The following is a 20,571-nucleotide window of genomic DNA, read 5'->3' as shown; positions in this document are numbered from 1 at the left end:
GTAAAAATTGTATAATGTATTTGGTAAATGGTAAATGTATATAAAAGGTAGAAAGAATAATCTCCAACCCCATCCGTCTGTCTGTCAGTCCGGCTGTCTGTCCGTCCGTCTGTCCGTATGTATGAACGCAAGGATCTCAGAACTTATAAGAGCTAGAGACTGCAATTTTCAACGGAAGCCCTCCTTTTTCCGATAAACGATATTTTGCCCCGTTTGCAAGTAATTGAAAAACTCGATATCGAACTACTGTTTTTTGAGCAAATCTCTTAAGTAATAAGAGCTAGAGCTAAAAAACGCAATTCGAACTACCCACCAATTAAAGCCACAATTTTAATGCAATTGTCAATTTTAAAATATACGAATATTCTTTAGCATAATAAGATCTATTGTTTAGAATTTCATCAAATTTGGTTAATAAAACACAAAAGCTATTAAAAATACATGTATAAGCTGGCCACATGTTTGGGGCAGCTAGTGCAAGTTGCAAGAATTTTTGTATACATATACATACGTATATATTTGATCCTTTAAACAGCATTGCAATTTCGATTATGTTGTTTTCTGTCATTTTTTTTAATGCAGTTTTTTTGTTTTAAGAAATGTTCTTGGAATAGCTGTGGAGTAAGAGGCGGTGGCAAACATTTCGATTGGTTGAAAGTATTTGTAATTTCGACTCCACAATGGAAAACTAAAATTTTTTATATCTTGAGAATGGGTAAAGGGGTATACCAGATCTGCCAGATCTACCAGATCTACCAGCATAAAGTATATTTATTCGCGGCGAGTTCAAACCATAAATACAGTATGATTTGTTATTAAAATACTACTTTTACTTTTACTTTTACCTTTACCAAGTAATGAATAACTGTATAAACATTCACAAATCTAATGCGTATTTATGGTAAACATCATTATGTCTAATCAATGTTCATATTCTTATTAAAATTGAATGTTTATTAAACCTAATAGAAATAATTTATTTAATTTACAAACATATATATAAGGCGAGGCCTATGTGCATATGCAAATGAATATTTTACATACATACATATATCAATTTCTCACCACAAGTGAGTAGAAGTCTAGAAGTGGACCTTTTTCAGCACTATCACTTTAAATCAGCGCGAGTCTTTTAAAAATTGTGTTTTATAAACAATTAACATTCCAGTTAATTTATATTGGTAAGCTTATACGACCATCTAAGAGCGGGTAATTGATAAAATATTAAATATTATCTTTAAATCAATGTTGTAAAATATGTGTTTCTAATAATAATTGAAGTAGCGCGCGGATTTTCATTTGTATTATTTTCCAAAACTCTGACTTCAAATGTGCTCAGAAAAAGCTTCAATCGATTTATTTTGTAGCCTGCGATTGCCATCACACAACAGACTTTTGCGTGTTGTCAATTTTCGTTTTTTGCACTAATTTAACAACGATTTTTAACAAATAAATTATTTTACTGGGTTCCCAGCGGTAGATAATAAATAGCTTGCAATGTTTAGTGATCTAATATGAAAATGATAAAAACAGTGCTAACTCCTCTTTCAGCTATGTGAAGGGCGTCCTCGATCTTTCGTATGTTTGCTAGCAAATTTGCCACCAAAGTAGTCTGCCGCCTGAGTTTTAAACGTTGACGAACCGTGTGAATGGTGATCAAGTATATGGGTATTAGGGGGAGGGTGATACCGCTGCTGATAATTGGTCCCGACAGTAACTTGGATCGTAGGTGGCCGATATGTTGCAGGTTTGTCAAGGTTAACTCGTGCAGGAATGGAATACGAACACGGTGTTTATCGCGAAGTCCCAGAAATGTTGTTGTGATTTATTGTGGTGAGCGGCCTCGGATGGTCCGGGCGCGTTCTGTACTGTGCGCGATTTCCGGATATTGCTGTCTTCAAGACCTAAAATTCTATTGAAATGGTGAACAAAAAAATGTTTAATTTTCTTTCAAGCTAATTCGGGGCTTGGGAGCTTAATTAGAAAATACAAAAGATCATTACTTTGGACGTCATTAATGCTAGGTACTTCTAATATATCTGATACAATAGCGTTTGTATAGTGTTTACAGGTCACCATCTTGATATTAACGTCATCTAGTATTGCTGGGCTTATCAGTTTTCTATATTCTATAGTCATTTTATATTTCTCCTAAAGTGTCTCGCATAGGTGATCTTTATCACTACCGTCAGTTGTGTGTATTGAGTTACAGTCTTTTTTAGTTTGTTGAGTCTCGGTTGTAGCTTTGAATTTATCTCTATTTTCTGTTAGATGTTTCGATATGTCTAATGTAGTCAGTACTTCCCTTATGTGGTCCTGGTTGAATAAGTGTATAGTTTTCCTGGTCTCGTTCACGTAAATCTCGTACGATGTCACGGTCGTAGTATGTCCCAGGTAACCGTACTCATCACGTCACCGTCTGTAACAGGTATGTTGGAGTGAGTGTAGCTTGTCAGTTTTATTATTGCAGTCGCTGATGTCACCATAAATACTACCAGTAGGGATTTTAATCTACAATAAATTAAAATTATAAAAACTATTCTTATTGCCTAAGGTTGTCCTTATGAAACCACCCGGCTTCCACTATACCTTCTCTGATTGTTCGACTCTATCTCTAAACTGTAGTACCGTTTCTATTATACTTGAATGGGTTATCTCGACTGGTTTCTTATTCGTAACTGAATGAATGCTTATATTGAACTTCATTGTTGAAAGCAGAATAAGATCGCCAGTAACACTTATTTGTATACTGAGTTTCGTGCACCTCGCGATTTCCGCTAATTTGCTGTAAGATCTTTCGAACTGACCGTTAGATATACTCTGTGTGGAGGGGGTACATTTGCAATTTGCATTTAAAATTCGACAAGGGGGATTTTATCGTTTCGAAATTTAAGCAACTCTCATTGTCGCAGTATATGGTTTAGTATTAGGAAACAAGCTTACGAGATATAGGATGGGGTTTTAGATGTCTTCTATCGCTCGTGAGCAAATTTGTTGATCCACAGCAAATTTCGAGAATTTATCAACGCATATCAGAAAATAATTTTGATCCGTGAAAATGCATTGACATGCGGGAATTCCCCTGTGTAGAAGGAAATTGGTCTTTCGACCAGCACCTTTTCTTTTGGGTGCCGGACGTACTTAGCCATTGAACAATTACAATTAGCAACTATTTCTGCTGCTAATCTGTTCTGTTGGGAATAAAAAAGTCGTTCAATATTTGTTTTGTTTTCTTTCGCTGCTCGGTGAGCTCTATTGTGCTCCCTCTTTCTCTCTTTCTCCCCAAGCTTTATCTGGTGAAACCCGAAGTAGTGTCCAGTGTAGTAAAATACTGACCTCTATCCATATTTAACAGTATTGCCGAAATAGTGGTTATGGGGTGTTTGTCGTATACGGGGTTTTAATGAAGTTTTCTAAAATCAATTTCTTTTTCTTGTGGCCAAGATCATCGAGAACTTTTTTGTTAACAACCCAGATAGGGTTATTGTATGGTGATGTGGACGGCCTTCTTATGCCATTTGCGAGAAGTCTTTGACTTACAAATAAAGCTTAGAGTATACCGATTCCCCGTCTGTGCGGATTGTGTCTACATTATTGATATTATAACGCAAGAAGGGTATCTCATCATCATTTATTTTTATTATACCTTGAACACATTATAAGTGGGTAATAAGGGTATAATTTCTTTGCGCAAACGGATGTAACAGGCAGAAGGAAACATCTCCGACCCCATAAAATATATATATTTGTTATCAGCATCAATAGCCGAGTAGATCTGGCCATGTCCGTCTGTCCGTATGTATGAACGCAAAGATCTCAGAACCTTTAAGACATAGAGACTTGGAATTTGGAATGAAGGTCCTCTTAGTGCCGGCGCAGAACGAGTTTTTTCCGATAATCGATATCTTGACCTGTTCCCAACTTAACTATAAGCATCAATATTGAAATCCTGTTATTTGAGCATATATCGCAAGTTACAATGCTGGAGTCACTAAGTTTGACATGTAGCTTTTTGAATAATACATGTATATATATAGTGACATATCCATAGTCGCACCCACTCTTTAATATAACTTAGCTCATAAGCACAAGTATAAACATTTCCAATTCTTGTAAACAAAGAGCCTGGTGATAGCATTGACATTTGGCAAGATCAAACTGTCCCCCTTTGGTAGACATAAACAATTCACCCTAAAATCACGCCACTGTCAATGTGCTCACCATAGCATTATCCCACGCATAATAAAAAAAAAAAAAAAAAAAACAAATAGCCAATCACAAACAATTAAATAATTAAATGTACAAAGTACAAAAACAAAGTGCAAAGAAATAAAAGTGCAAAATCAAAGAACAAAAAAAAGTTAAAAACTACAAACTCAAAACTATTTAAAATCATCCTACAAATAAAAACAAAAAAAGTGTATTACATTAAGATGACCATGGAATTATCAGAACAACACCTCAACCAGGCCCTCTCACAACTGAGACAGGTGCCAAGTTTTGACGGATCAACGGAAAATCGCAACGCTTTCATTAAGAGGATCGATTACATCCTACACCTTTATCCGACCCGAGATGTTAAACAACACAGCATCTTATACGGAGCCATCGAATTACAAGTTATTATTATACAGTTTTCTGTATTGTGAGAGAATAAAAAGACAGCGATGACGTTCTACCACACAAATCATACGTACTTCTTACTCTCTTGCTGTCTGAGCATGCGGGCTTGTCTCAAACCCGAATAAAAACGGAGGCGACCTTGGACCTGCGGATGAGAAATTTTTTCAAATTTGACTAATATTTATATTATTTCGTTAAGATTGTAGTTCTATCACTATTCGGAAATTTTGCTTTCCAGATTCATCGATCTTCTTTGGAACGATTACTGGTTAGCAGTAAGGGTATTTAGATTTTCAAATGAAATTTTGTTCGAACATTTCGTTTATTGTCTTATTTACTTCATCATATATTTTAGGATATTTTTACAAATAATAATAAATTGGGTCTGTGTGTCTGTTTTAGATATTGTACTCAATAATACTCGTAAGTCAAATTTTCATCTACACCATACTGTATGTCACTCGTGTAACGCTTTTTTAACTTTGAATTTTATTCTAGAAATTCTCTACCAATCAGAACATCATAATGCTCTGAAAGATTGAGAATGTTACATTTTTTATATACATATCTAACAAAGTTTACTTGGACCGTGTGATTTCATTATATGTATCTATCGGTTTTAAATTTAAAATAATTATTTTTTTGGTATATTATTGATGAACCTGTGTCATTGACACATTTCAAAAATGTATCATTCATAATTAGTCTCATGGGTTTCTTATATTTCTATTTCTTCCGAGGTATCGTGATGAAAATTGTATGAGAATGATGTTCACAATTTAAAGCACGTTGCGTTCTGTCCTGATTGAATTTTTGGTGAATCTCATGGTGAGCCCTCTAATTCTGGTTTCGGTCTTGGCTTGCATTGGCATTGGCACTGAACTTGTCACTTGATTGAAATTCTGATAATAATTTGTCGGTATCCTACGAAATTTATTACTTTGATTAGTTTGGCTGTAATTGGCTTTTCGTCTACCTGACACACTATTTTTGTAAAAAAAAATCTCGTTGAACTACTTGCTTTAATTTTTGTATCGACGTAATGTCGGATCTGGTTAACATCACACATTTTTGGTAATTTCCATTAATTGACTCATTCATTATTGACCGTATTATGCATAGGATTTATATATATTGTAAAGTTATTTTGATTGCATTTTATGGCTAACTTATTTATTATTAATAAATATTTGTTTTGAAGATCCTAGAAAAGCTAACTGGAGTTTCCTTGGTAATTCGTGTTATACAGTTTTCTACGAATTTCTTCGAGAGGTGTTTGGACCCTGAATTTCTCGATGAGTTCGTTCCTCAACTTCGACTGCTGTCATTTGTAATACATTCAGAATGTTTAGAGCTATTGAACTAAAAGTCACTGGAGAACAGCTCTAAACAGGATGCTATGTTGGCGTACATTTCATGTTGGATAGAGACATAGACCATATAAACAATAAGATGAGAAACGCCCATACATTTGCATGCGACGAAAAATTTCACGCCTGGCTTCCTAAACTGGCTTTTACGATTTTGCACGACTTGCCAGCCGACTGCTGTTCGAATACCGAAGTCGCGGCTTGCTGATGCTGACACAAAAAACGAAGTTATTCGCCAGCCTGCCTTCAGCAAAGTTGGTCTATTGTGCTTTGCGTCGCTTTGTTTTCGACGTACATTGAGCGAAAAAGTTTAGAGCTCACGATCGACACAACGCACTTCTGCTTTATCCATGAAATGCATGCTTTATTAATATGATATCTTATCCTAGATACTAACGATAAATTTTACAGTAAAATTTAATAATTTTTACACAAGGCGCATCTTGTGCAATAACTATGTTAAGAAAATAGCACACATGCATACATATGTACTTAGATTGAATTACTTTTGTTCTTGGACAGTGTATGCTCTCAGCCAATGGCGTGCAAGCACCTTTGGTTGTATGCGTGAATTTTGCATGCATAAGTACATCAAAATAAGTATATATGTGTTGTTATTCACTGCTCTACCTTTAGCTGACAAGAAATTAATTTGGTTAGCTTTCTAGCGCTGATCATGACCTATCCAAAATTTGTGTTGACATATGAATGCATGTTTTGTACTGAGGTTGGCTCCGTAGAAATTTTAGTTGCAAGTAGGAATTAGGGATGAGCGATATTTACTCAACCTGTTACAAGTAACAAGTATTTAAAAGTAACCAGTTACTGCTATAACACCTATCAAAAGTAACAGCGACAAAAATCATCATATACCATATTAGTCGATGATCACTTAAATGATTGACATAGAAAATTTCACTAAGTGATTACTACGACGATATAACAAATGACTGGATCAATGTTGATGGCTAAATTTGTGTGTCACAGGGATGTACTCAGGCTGTTTCTTTTGTACTTGACGAAGAGCTGAGTACTGTATAACAGATCTGTACTCAGGCTGTTCCTCTCGTTCTGGATGCAAAGCTAACATCTGTGTAACTGGCGTGTACTTGGCTGTTATTTTAAGCTTGCAACTACAACTAACTAACTTTGGTACTTGGTATCGGAAAATGAATCGGACACTTTTAAATGCATTAATTTATGTTTTTAAGCACAGAATCTATAAATGTAAATGCAGAATTGCAAACAATTAAATTATTTACTGTCTGCATTCATTAGTGTTTGAATTTTAATTTATAATATGAGTAAACCAAGGTGTTGACAAATTAGGTTTCCTCCATTCTTTAAATATTTTAATGCCCCGAAAGCCGCATATACACGATTATAGCCTATAGTTTCACCAAACCAATCTTGAAAAAATTATAAAAATCGATCAGCCCGTTTTTAAGATATTTGTACAACAGTTCAGCAACCTTAAAAGATTAACCTGCACTTGAACCCTAATATCTTTTCTCAGGGATAACGGCCCTCAATGTACGGTATACCAACTTGAAGATACATGTTTAAGAAAGCTTCACGCATCAATTCTACGCAATTTATTAAAAATAACAAAAAATTGGCATATATCTAACCATATTTTAAAATTCTTCGATAATGGCCCCAACACGGTAGCTTAACATAAGGATCACGAATTATCAATCATTTTGCTTTTTATCTCAACAAAATCGTCCAGCCAGTTTTTAAGAAATTCGTTCAGCAACAGACACATATATATTCTTGATCAGCATCAACAGCCGAGTCGATGTAGCCATGTCCGTCTGTCTGTTTCTATGCGAACTAGTCCCTCAGTTTTAAAGCTATCATAATTAAACTTTGCAGAAGTCCCTATTTCTGTTGCACGCAGCACATATGTCAAAACCAGCTGGATCGGACCACTATATCATATAGCTGCCATAGGAACGATCGGTCGAAAATTAAGTTTTTGTATGAAAAAATATTTTGTTTATCTTGATATCTCGACAAAACTTGGCATTTATTAGTTTTACTAAGTTCTTCATATATATGCAAAATCCTATTAAGATCTGACCACAATATCATATAGCTGCCATAGGAACGATCGGTCGAAAATTAAGTTTTTGTATGAAAAAACATTTTGTTTATCAAGATATCTTGAACAAACTCGGCAATTATTAGTTTTACTAAGGTCCTCAAAATCCTATTAAGATCGGCCCACTATATCGCATAGCTGCCATAGGAACGGTCGGTCGAAAATTAAGTTTTTGTATGAAAAAACATTTTGTTTATCAAGATATCTTGACCAAACTCGGCAATTATTAGTTTTACTAAGGTCCGCATGTATATGCAAAATCCTTTTAAGATCGGACCACTATATCATATAGCTGCCATAGGAACGATCGGTCGAAAATTAAGTTATTGTATAAAATAACATTTTGTTTATCAAGATATTTTGACCAAACTCGGCATTTATTAGTTTTATTAAGCTCCCCATATATCTATGCAAAATCCTATTAAGATCGGACGACTATATCATATAGCTGCCATAGGAACGATCGGTCGAAAATTAAGTTTTTGTATGAAAAAACATTTTGTTTATCAAGATATCTTGACCAAATTCGGCATTAACTATTTTCCCTGTGCTTCTTAGATACGGGCAAAGCACAATAAGCATTATGAATAGGTTGGGTCTGCAAGGGTATTAGATCTTTGGCGTGCCGCAGATAGCCTTTTTTTTCTCGTTTTTGTAATGTTATTTTAGTTCCTTTTTTATCATAAGTAGTTAATTGTTGGTGTGGCCGCTGAGTAGAGGCATAGCAAGTGGTGCGGTCTGTCGCGAGCTCGAGCCCTACTGGGGAAAGTAAATTTTTTTTATACCCTGAACCTATTAAAAATGGGTATAAGGGTATGTTGTATTTTTGCAAAATCCAAATGTATGTAACAGGCAGAAGGAAGCATCTCCGACCCCATAGAGTATATATATTCTTGATCAGCATCAATAGCCGAGTCGATCTAGCCATGTCCGTCTGTCTGTCCGTCCGTCCGTATGTATGAGCCAAAGGATCTCAGAACCTATAAGAGCTAGAGACTTGAAATTTTAGATGTAGATGCTCATAGTTCCCGCGCATGTCCATGTCCATGCGCAGATCAAGTTTGTTTCCGATAATCGATAACTTACTCCCTTTCCAAGCAATCGATATCGATATCCTGTTTTTTGGTCAATTTTGGTAAATAATAAGAGATAGAGTCACCAAACATGACATATAGCTTCTAAAATAGAATATATATATGCATTTGATGTTGGAAGAAGAGGGTTCGGGGTATCCACTAGTCGGGAGCTCCCGACTAAAACCTTTTCATTGTTAAAACCGAATTGGTTTATTTATATACGCGGAATCCCATCGACTTCGGGCCACTATATCATATAGTTGCCATAAAAAAGATCGGTCGAATCTTTAGTTTTTGTATGAAAAACTTTTTTGTTTTTTTTTTAGACATCGTAACTATTTTTCCTGTGCTACTAAGATACGGGAATGCACCCATGAGCCTTATAGAAAGGTTGCGTCTGCAAGGATATTAAATCTTCATCGTGCCAAAGATAGCTTTTTTTTCTCGTTTTAATTTATTTTATAGCCTGAATCCACTAAAAATGGGTAAAACCGGTATTTTGTTTTTGTGCAAATGTATGTAACATGTGAGAGAAAGAATATCCGACCCCAATATATATTTTCTTGATCAACATCAATTGACGGGTCGATCTACCCATGTCCGTCTGTCTGTCACTCCGCGTGTATGATTGAAGGGATCTCAGAACCTCGCTTTCGATAATCGATAATCTATGAATATCAATTTATCTTTCACCACCCATAGCTATAAATCAAATAAATGAATCAATTGGAACTACTCACAAACGTTAACCACATTACAATCAATTGCCCCTGAGAATATGCGAATATTCTATAGCACAATCAGTTCTGCTGAAAATTTCATCAATATCGGTAAAGAAACGCAGAAGTTATAAAAGAAAGGGTGTGCTTATATTGACATGTGTTCGCGGCAGATAGGGCAATTTGCAAGAATTTCTTTTTACATACATGTACGCACATCTATATTGAATACTATAAAGGGCATTACAATTAAAGTTGTATTGTGTTCTGTGCTTTGTTTCGCTTTTTTTTTCATCAAAAATGAAACAGCAACCGCGTGTAGAGGCGGGAGCAATTAGTACAGTCGGTTACTGGCTCGAGTTTAAATGAGGTCAGTTGTTTTTCATTTATTTAGTTTATTGCTAAAGTAAAAGGGTCCGTAGAATGAGCTGCAATTATGTGGGTAGGAGAATTTTCAGGGCTTGCCATAGTCGGGAAGGCGCTCTTACTTGTTTTATTTCGTGCTTTTTCGATTCTGTTTATGACCTGTAGTTCACTAATCGGGATTTCCCGACTAGAGCATCTTCGTTTCTTTTAAACAATTTTTATTGATATAAGCGAGATTGTAATGTGAGCTATTATGTTTTCAACCAAGAAATTGTGGCTATATTCTTAAGTTGCACGCGAGAGGAAGAAAGTTTTTGAAATAGTAATTGTGACATACTGAAAAATTATAGGCAATCCCGATTGAAATCTGAATTCCAATCAGCCTAGCATATGTATATTACAAAATTTTGTTTTTTTTCTTCTAGGACGTATAGGAACTGTCGTTGGTTGGGGCCGTACATCCGAAGGAGGAGAACTACCTTCAATCGTTAATCAAGTAAAAGTCCCAATAATGTCTCTTGCAGAATGCCGAACTCAAAAATATAAAAGCTCACGAATAACGTCAACTATGTTATGTGCTGGAAGGCCTCATATGGACTCTTGTCAAGGGGATAGTGGCGGACCTCTTTTATTATCGAATGGTGTAAAATATTTTATAGTAGGTATTGTATCGTGGGGTGTTGGATGCGGACGAGAAGGTTATCCCGGCGTTTACACACGTATAAGTAAATTTATTCCTTGGATTAAATCTAATTTAGAAAATACTTGCTTGTGTTCTTAGTTACAAATTTAAATAAAGTATTTATATACAAAATTATTTGTTTGTACTAACAGATTCATCCACCAGTCCGTCCGTAATAGTGATTAGTATAGTAAATAATGATTACGCTGTTGCGTAAGGTTATTCTTTACGATTTGTCGTCACATTTACTTGCACTTACAAGTCAAGAGTATCGATATCACATTCAGAAGCAGATTATATTAAATTTTAGATGATAAATACCTGGTTTTGAGATTTTAAATGTGACAGCCAATACTTTTATTGTTAATACGACAAAAAGATTCAAGCTGCGCCCGAAGCGAATTTCTCTTGATTGTTACTAAAATATCTGTGATTAATCACTGACTTTTATGTGAACTCCTAATACCTGTTACCATCTCGGGAAAAACTTGTGCATGCTATGTATCAAACAACTGAGTTGGGACATTGTGCTTTGTGCATTTCTGTATTTGGCTGTCCCCAGTATGTAGTTGCTGCTGGTAAGTCTTATATATAACTACTAACATATTTTTGTTTTGGGTTTGACGTGCTGTTGTCACGCAACCCTAATCTTAATCTTCCCTTTGCGGGAGTTACCGATTTGACCCCCCACAATTCCCTTAAATTGTCACCGCCGCTTAAGCCCCAAAGGAGATTATATTAAGTACACCCTAGTTCCTAGTTCCCTCGGACTCATGTTCTGCGATATGTATATACACAGTAAAATATATATGTAGATTCTTTATTACTATAGAATTACAAAGTTTCTTATTATAATTTGTTTCATACTGATTAACTTTTACAAATATGTTTAATATTATAAGATGATTGTTTAATATTATTTTCAGTTATTATGGGATGATTTTAGTTACAATTAAAACTAAACTATTCGACGGACGACGAGTTTTTCAGTCAACTCCTAAATGCAAAGTGTCTGCTTTTCTTTTCGCGTTGCGCAGTCAGCTCTTTGACGCAAAACTGCAAAGCTACAAATGAGCGAAGAGAGAGCGATCAGAAACAACGACCGCTGCGCGTTGTTCTCTGTCTCTCGCCTTCTAGGGTTCCCACATTCAGCCCTCCTGACACGTCTTTCGACCCGAAGGAATCCCACAACTTCATATACTCTGAAACTGTTGTCGTCTTACACGGTCTTTCTCCAGTGCCTAGTTTCTCAACTTCATATCTACCAGGATTCTTAACGTCCACCCCAAAAATTTTCCCTTTAATTTTAATCCTGAGTGCGCTTTATAGCTACTAAATCGTTTATTTTGTACTGAATATCCTTTTTCCTTTTTAGATCAAATTGCCTTCTGTTTTCATCTTGCAACTTTTGGATATTTTCCCGCGCCTGCTCACGCGTTACCCTTTGTTCGTCTTCCAACTCGTCGATCAAACTTTCTTTCACTAGTTTATTTAACTCTAGATCGTCTGGTATACGCATTTCCAGACCTGTTAGAGTATTGAAAGGGGATACTTTTGTGCTCCTGTGTGCAGTCCGGTTGATCACTTGCTGAACTCTTCCCAGATGTTTATGCCAACTGCCAGGACTATCATAGCTTAACTTACAAAGCATTGGTACGACTATTTTATTCATTCGCTCCACCTGACCATTTCCTCGCGGTAATCCGGTAGCTATAAGCAGATGCGCTATGCTTTGTTTTTTGCAATAGTCTTTCAAAAGATGTGACGTAAATGCAGTACCTCTATCAGAAACGATTCGCTCTGGATTTCCAAACAGGACGGATTGCCTTTCTAAGCAGCTTAAAGCTTCATTAACACCAGTGCTGCGGGTGGGGTACAACCACACAAATTTGGAGAACCCATCTACCACCACTAGAATGTGGTTATAACGTTTGCTGATTAGCTCCATTGGCCCTACGTGATCGATATGATAAGTACACAATGGTCTGTCTCCCTTATCTATCGGGGCCAGAAATCCTTCCTTTTTCCCAGTTTTAGCATTCATAATAATGCATTCTATGCAACTATCTACAGTTCGGGCCACCTTCTCCTTTAGTTATGGTATAAAATAGTTTTTCTGCACGAGATCCTGAGTCTTTTTAGCGGAAAAATGACCCTGCTTGTGTGCAATACGAATGATTTCCGTTTCCATTTGACACGGCACAACAATTAACTCCCGATACAAGATTTTGTTTTCAATGTAAAAATCTTCATACCCCTTTTCCTCAACAATTTGGCGATTTATCTTTGTCCATTCATCCCCTAACTGTGCTTCTTTTAAGCGATGTACCAAGCTATCGGTCAACACATACCAGGAAACACGACTCAAGGCGTCAACATTTTAGAACACGAACGATGCTCAATTTCATAGTCGAAGTCTTGCAAGTACATTGCCCATCTGGCTACACGCAAAGGCACTTCTTTTTTCCTCATCGTCATTGTAAACGCATTGCAACCGGTTATGATTTTAAACTTTATGCCTAATACGTACACACGCCATTTTATTAGAGCAGACATGACGGCAAGGACTTCTAATTCGTATGAATCGTACTTTTCTTCAGCTGCATTTGTCTTACGGCTCATATACTGAACAGGATGAAACAAACAGTCTTCTGGGTCTTTCTGCAACAATACTCCACCAAAACCAAACTTGCTAGCATCCGTGTGAATTTCCGTTTGTAACTTAGGACTATACAATTTTAATACAGGTCCACTGGTCAAAGCTGCTTTCAATTGCTCGATGCAATGCGTAGACCATTCTTTCCTGCAACTTGCAACACTCTTTTAAGCTTCACCAGGCCCTCTTCGACATTGCTGCTCGGAATTATGGCGTCGTCCATATAAACGACCGCATCATTATTTTGGATTAATTCTCGCATAACTGCCATTATAAATCTAGTAAACACTGCTGGAGAGTTTGAAATTCCGAAAGGCACGTATAAAAATTCATACTGCCCATTTTGAGTCACAAATGAAGTATATTTTTGCGAGCGTTTTAACTGGTACATGGAAAAATCCATTTGTCAAATCTAGTGTAGTGAAAATTGACGCACCTTCCAGCTTCTCAATTACAGTATCCATTTGAGGCATAGGAAAATTATCACGAATCACCTTTTCGTTTAGCTTACGGTAGTCGCAGCACAAACGCTTTTTGCCATTCTTTTTGGCCACTAAAACAACTGGTGAGGCGTACTCTGACATGCTGGGCTTGATAATTTTCTCCGCTAGCCATTCTTTCACTTGCTCATCAACAATTTTCTGATCACACACGGCTATACGTCTCGGATACTGAAATACTGGCAGTTCCTCTGTTAAAAGAATCTTCATCTCAATTGGAAAGCTTGGATTTCTGATTGGTTTATACGAATGTACTAGTTGCTTAACCTCTTTTTGTTGCAACTTAATCAAATGTGAAAAATCTAATTCGATCGTAACCGCCTCTTGGTCCACAGCTAACATGCACATACTTTCAAACTCATGAAACAGTTCAAAACAAGAACTATTGTCTGCGCTTATCATTTCATTTTCTACATCAACTTTCGGTTTTAATAAAGTCCCCTTTTTAGTCACTTGCAAGTCAATATAATCCAAAATTGTTCTGCCAAGAATTGCTTCGAAATTCTATTTCCATTTGAATGTAATCAATCTTGACGGGTGTTACAAAGCTTCCAAACGTCAGAATTTGGCTGTTAGCCATCCCCGTTAGAGTCTTAGAACATCCGGTTAACTGTCTGATTCCAAACTTCCGATAGACACACCTACGCATAAGACACAGGTCCGCTCCGGTATCCACTAAACCTTTGCAAATCACTGCGCCACAAACGACATCTTTTAATTCTAAGCCAGAAGAAGTGAATGTGCTTAATAACTTTAACATCCTCTTTTCGTCTCGGACAACATTCGTCGATTTTTCTTGTTTATATTGGCTCTCACCACTACATTGCACGGCACGGTGTCCTGGCTTACCGCATTTAAAACAAGAAAAAGTATTTTTGGGACAGTCCTTTATTACATGTGAGTCGACACCACATTTGAAACATTTACGGCATTTGTTTGCTTGAAAGTATTGACCCACGGTAGGCTCTCTTTTTGCAATTGTCGATCCAGGTTTACTGGGCGGTGCGCAAGAACCACGAACTTTCTGATAGGTTTCCATCTGAGCTTTCAGCTGTTTGATTGTTCCAGCTTGATACAATAGCGATTTGTTAGTTTTAGAATCCGGTATGCCTTCTATAAAATAATCAATCAAACTGTCATCCTCGAGATCGATAGATTTTGCTATTTCCATCAACGCATATAAAAATTCTAGCAAGGTCTCGCCCTTTTTCTGCTGTCGCTTTCCCAAACGTCTATGAACTTATGCTGATGACAATCTTACCTCAAATTCATTTTTCAATGCGTTCTTTAGCGCTTCCGAGTTACTAATACCCAGCTGACTACGGATAAATGATTTAGCGGCACCCTCAAGCAACTGTTTGGCATAGATAAATAACTGTAATTCGCTCCACTGTACTTTTTTAGCGCATTCTTCTAACTCGCCCACTGTTCAATATCTCTCGAACTCGACCCATCAAATTTATACACGCTACCCTTAACATCTTTCAGTGTAAGCCACGACCTAGCTCTTTCAGGACTCTGCATCAAAGGTGCTGTATTAACCGACGTATCATCACCCTCTTCTTCTATTTCCATGCCAAAATGTTCAAATAGTCTTGCTTGCAGTTCAGCTTTGCGTCCTGCAGTACTCAATTGCAAATCTGTCGACACGAAGACATAGAATCTTGTTTCTCTCCATCTTACAAATCTGCCACACGGTTACTTAGATTTTAGGTTTTCAAATTATTCTTATTTACTTTTTTCAGATTTGATATTCTTACATGTAAATTTTCAGCACAACAGCTGCAGTTTGTCCTATGTTAATTAGTAATAACACCGGCTGTTCTCTTTTGTAGCTTAATTTTAACAGCCTCGACGGACACTCTCTTGTGTATCTTGAGTTTAACAGCGCTAAGGGCCGTTTATTTTGAATTTGTTCTCAGCTGTTATCAAAATGTTAAAACTATGTTAATGAATAATGTCGATGAACAGAAAACAATTATGCCAACAAATAATTTTAATTTTCTTCCGTGTTTCGTGTCACCGTCCGTGACTAAATTTCTTAGTTAATAATGTACGATCTGTCTGCGCAAGTAACACCATTTGCTAAGGTCAGCACAAATAGTCAAATTTTAAACACTCCCACGAAGGACTCATCTGCCTGCGTAACTGCTAACACCGACTCTGCTCCAGCCTGCTATTACACTCGACCACCTTGCCGGCGTACCAAGAAGTAGCTGCTGTCTATTTCACGCCTTGGCCAACTTGCCTGCGTTCCTCATAGATGACCAGCTGCTTTGATCGTTTTGGTTTCCCTTACGCACCGGCTCATCTGCCTGCGTAACAGCAAAACGCCAACTCTTCTCCAGCCTTCTAATACTTTCCTCTCTCCTCGTTCTTTCTGTCTGCTTCGCTTTTGGCGATGCATACACACAAAGTCCGGATTTCACCAGAAATTTTTTGGAATAACGTTTCACTGAGCGTCTGTTGCTATTTCGCACACACTTCACTTTGCACTTCTCTCTTCTCGTTCTTTCTGTCTGCTTCGCTTTTGGCGATGCATACACACAAAGTCCGGATTTCACCAGAAATTTTTTGGAATAACGTTTTACTGAGCGTCTGTTGCTATCTCGCTCACACTTTACGTTGCACTCTGTTTCTCCAACTTTACATGTCTTTTATATCGACCTTTACGATGATGTTTTCCTTTCAAATTCACTCACTTTGTCTCATTGTTTTAATTGTAACTTGGATAAATTTCGGTTGAGCCCCCAATTTGTAGATGCTTTATTACTATAGAATTACAAAGTTTCTTATTATAATTTGTTTCAAAGTGAATAACTTTTACAAATATGTTTAATATTATAAGATAATTGATTAATATTATTTTCAGTTATTATGGGATGATTTTAGTTACAATTAAAACTAAACTATAAGACGGACGACGAGTTCTTCAGTCAACTCCCAAATGCAAAGTGTCTGCTTTTCTTTTCGCGTTGCGCAGTCTGCTCTTTGACGTCAAGACACCTTGAAAAACAAAATGTTTTTCATTCAACAACTTAATTTTCGACCGATCGTTTCTATGGCAGCTATATGATATAGTGATCCGATCTCAATAGGATTTTTGCTATATATGAGGAGTGTAGTAAAACTAATAAATGCCGAGTTTGGTCAAGATATCTTGTAAAACAAAATGTAATTTCATACAACAACTTAAATTTCGACCGATTGTTCCTATGGCAGCTATATGATATAGTGGTCCGATCCAGCTGGCTTCGACATATGTGCTGCGTGCAACAGAAAGAGGGACTTCTGCAAAGTTTCATAAAGATACCTATAAAACTGAGGGACTAGTTCGCATAGAAGCAGACAGACGGACATGGCTATATCGACTCGGCTGTTGATGCTGATCAAGAATATATATACTTTATGGGGTCGGAGATGTCGCCTTCTATGCGTTACACATTTCACGACAAAATTATAATGCCCTCTGCTAAAAAATGAATAAAATGTATACATATGTATAAAGCTCTTATAAGAAAGTTAAATTGTTACAACTACAATACTGTAATTGTACAACACGTGTCAATGCTTACGAGCTGACCAAATGAAGCTTATAGATTATTCATTTACCAAAACTAAAAAGTTTGATACGAACAAATGGGGAACGTGGGTTTGACCGGAACACATTGCAGTGTTCGAACTGGTCGTAATAAGAGCTGAATCTTTTAGCAATCAACACAGTGAGGACTTATCATAGCTTAGAACTATTTAGGGCTCGTATGTGGGTTTGCGAGACTGATACGCGCCGCAAACTTACAGCGAAAAATTAAATTCTCCTCAACAAAAGTTAGGTGCGAACACATTCTGTGTTCGAATTAGCTATGTTCATATCGAACCCATAGTTTTGGGGCGGAGAGCGCGAGAGGCTGGACGCTTAGTTGTATTATGCATGCGAATAGATCACTGAAGCGCATCGAGATCTTGCAACAAATGAGCATAAGCGAACGACAAGTCCGTCGCGAAAATGCACAATTTGCTTAAACAGGTCACTAAAACTTGTCGTTCAGAGCTAAATATTAAAAAATTAAATGAATTAAATGAATTAAAAAAAGAAAGACAAGCAAAAAAGAAAATTATATTAAGAAAATACCGTCAGCTTAAGCTCCAACAACAAAAGAACAATAAAAAGATTACAATATTAATAACATGTACACCACCGCCAATCCTTAAGAACAGTTATAAACAAAAAATGTTTCAATAACAGACAATCGTAACACTACACAACTATTACGACATTGGAGAATAGTCCTTGTCATAACCTACACAAACACCCTGTCAACAAAATCGTATACTCAAAGCAAATGCATAGTATTTAACCAAGACTCTTATTGCAAACAAAAACATTACCGATTGAAAACCACTTCTTCGGACTCCTGTCCTGCAACACCACTTGTTCGGACTCATGTCCTGCAACATGTTGCTTATCAGCAAAAACGACTAAGTTCCAATAAACTCTCGCAGGATTGCATTTTTGAATGTCGATACCTGATTAAAATTGAGAACTTCTCAACCTCTTTCTTAACCACGTGCTCGAAGCGACTGGATGGACAACATATAGATATGACATGCAAAACAACCAGGGTGGACACCCAAAAATCGGTGATATTTGGTCTAACATCGGGATGAAGATAGTAAGATATACATATGATGTCTTTTGATTCGCGTACACTAAAGGAAACTGCTTTGGCTTACTCTCTTCCATATGATTTGTTCGATAAAACGGCATCGCTGGTTTTTTTTTTATCTCGCTTCCACTTACTCTCAGTACTCTCAATGCTCTCTCTTTATGTTTAGGGATCGTTTAAATAAGTGTGCTGCAGCAGCACACAGCAGCTGTGGATACAAGTTCGGGGGAAAAATTTAATTTTGCCCATTTGACAAAATTAAAACAGCCCAATAATTTAAACCTTTCCAGATGAGCGTGAATGAAAAAGTAATACAAAATAAGTGTGTAAGAAAGAGAAAAAATTGTTAGCCATCGTGCTTGTGTTTTTCCAAAATCAAGTTTGTGGGTTTCTTAGGGTATAGTTAAGCATGAAATAATTGGTAAGGCGTCGGCTTTAAGCACCTAGGTTACACTGGTGGGTTGGGAAGGTGACAACGGTGAAAGTAATGGAAGTATAAAATTTTGGGTGGAAAAGTTTGATCTGGCAGCTGCATAGAGGGAGAATCATATTTATTAAATTTATTGTAGGGCTACCCCGAATTCCCATTTTTTAATCTCATTATTTCCCTTGAAAACCAGGGAGACTTATCAGGTCTCGCCGGATAATCAAGTCTGCAGAATAAGATTTGACAATGGGAGTCAACAAAAAGTATTAATTTAACATATAAATTAAAATATAATTTTGAATGAGGAAGAATTGGAAGAGATTGCTAACGCGTGTATGGCCGACTATGAAATACGAATAGAAGAATAAACGAGAGATTAAGGTTAGCTTCGGTAGGCCGAGGATTTTTTACCCTTGTAAACATTTCCATTTTGCAACTTTATAACCGATCGTTCCTATGGTAGCCATATGATATAGTGGTCCGATCCGGCCCGCTCCAAAAAGACGGACATGGGAAAATATTCCCGTAGTTTCCCCACCAGCGATGTTTGGCGTTCCAGTCGTCCCCTCTGCCAGGAATTTTGATCCAATTTTTTAGAAGAGGGCTTGAAATTGAAGCTCTGGCCGTCTGAAGGCAGTAAATCGACGCCCTGTTGAAGTCGCCCCTGCCGGGTCAAAGTCGGATGATGACGGCCTGTGTATGTCAGGGACAGGACGACTCCAGCGGATGGGGGCTCAAGGTCAACATGATCATGTTCGTTAATATCTGGGTTGTTGGCAGGTTGAAGAGTATATCCTGGCACTCTGAGGGTGATGTGGGAGCATAATGCGATGGATGCGAAAATTTCATTAACCTATGAGAACAACTTGTTAGCGTTCCACACTGCTGTCCTAAGACAGGTCATATAAGGCACTATTGTTTTCTGTGCTTTTATATATAAGTGCTTGCATAAACGTCTCTGCAAGAGACAACATTCTGTTCAACCTGGCAAACACTTGGCCCAACCTGAGGTTGAGGGCTGAGTTGGGACTGTTGTCATTAACCGGATGTAATCGATAATCGACCGCTCGGTAATCGTCCGAGTATGGGATGCAGGGCCCTTGGAGTTGATGGAGCTTATCGCACCCGTTCCTAGGGATCAGGCGGTTGTGGTGGCCCCTGATAGGCCCCATTAGTTCCGGTGGGTGAAAAATGGTAACGCAGGATAGTCATCGATAAGATAAACGGAAAGCCGAACACAAAAAATCCAGATCTTTTACTATAGCTCATTTTTAATAGGAACATAACTGTTGAGTTGCTACTGTTTTTTAGCAAATGTTTTTTGCCAAGAAGTAAAGTCAATTTGGGCCTTTTACAACCACACGTTATAATTTAGTTT

General features: G+C 37.2%; 1 protein-coding gene across 6 annotated transcripts in view; it reads left to right on the top strand.

The window, feature by feature from the left end:
* LOC115760423 (trypsin-1) overlaps window positions 1–11,042 on the top strand; it is a 76,504-nt gene extending 65,462 nt beyond the window's left edge. For 3 of the 6 annotated variants that reach the window (XM_030701733.1, XM_030701734.1, XM_030701736.1), the window contains one exon: window positions 10,687–11,042. In XM_030701733.1, coding sequence (XP_030557593.1) covers window positions 10,687–11,042 — 356 coding nt within the window. The remainder of the gene's footprint in view (window positions 1–10,686) is intronic. The other 3 variants (XR_004017648.1, XR_004017647.1, XM_030701735.1) reach the window with 3 other exon arrangements.
* The last annotated feature ends 9,529 nt before the right edge of the window (window positions 11,043–20,571 follow it).

Source organism: Drosophila novamexicana, unplaced genomic scaffold (assembly GCF_003285875.2).
Source record: "Drosophila novamexicana strain 15010-1031.04,08,12 unplaced genomic scaffold, DnovRS2.1 tig00000434-arrow-pilon, whole genome shotgun sequence".
NCBI classification, from domain to species: Eukaryota; Metazoa; Arthropoda; class Insecta; order Diptera; family Drosophilidae; genus Drosophila; species Drosophila novamexicana.
The sequence above is the reverse complement of the archived record's forward strand: the minus strand, read 5'-3'. Positions and strand labels throughout refer to the sequence as shown.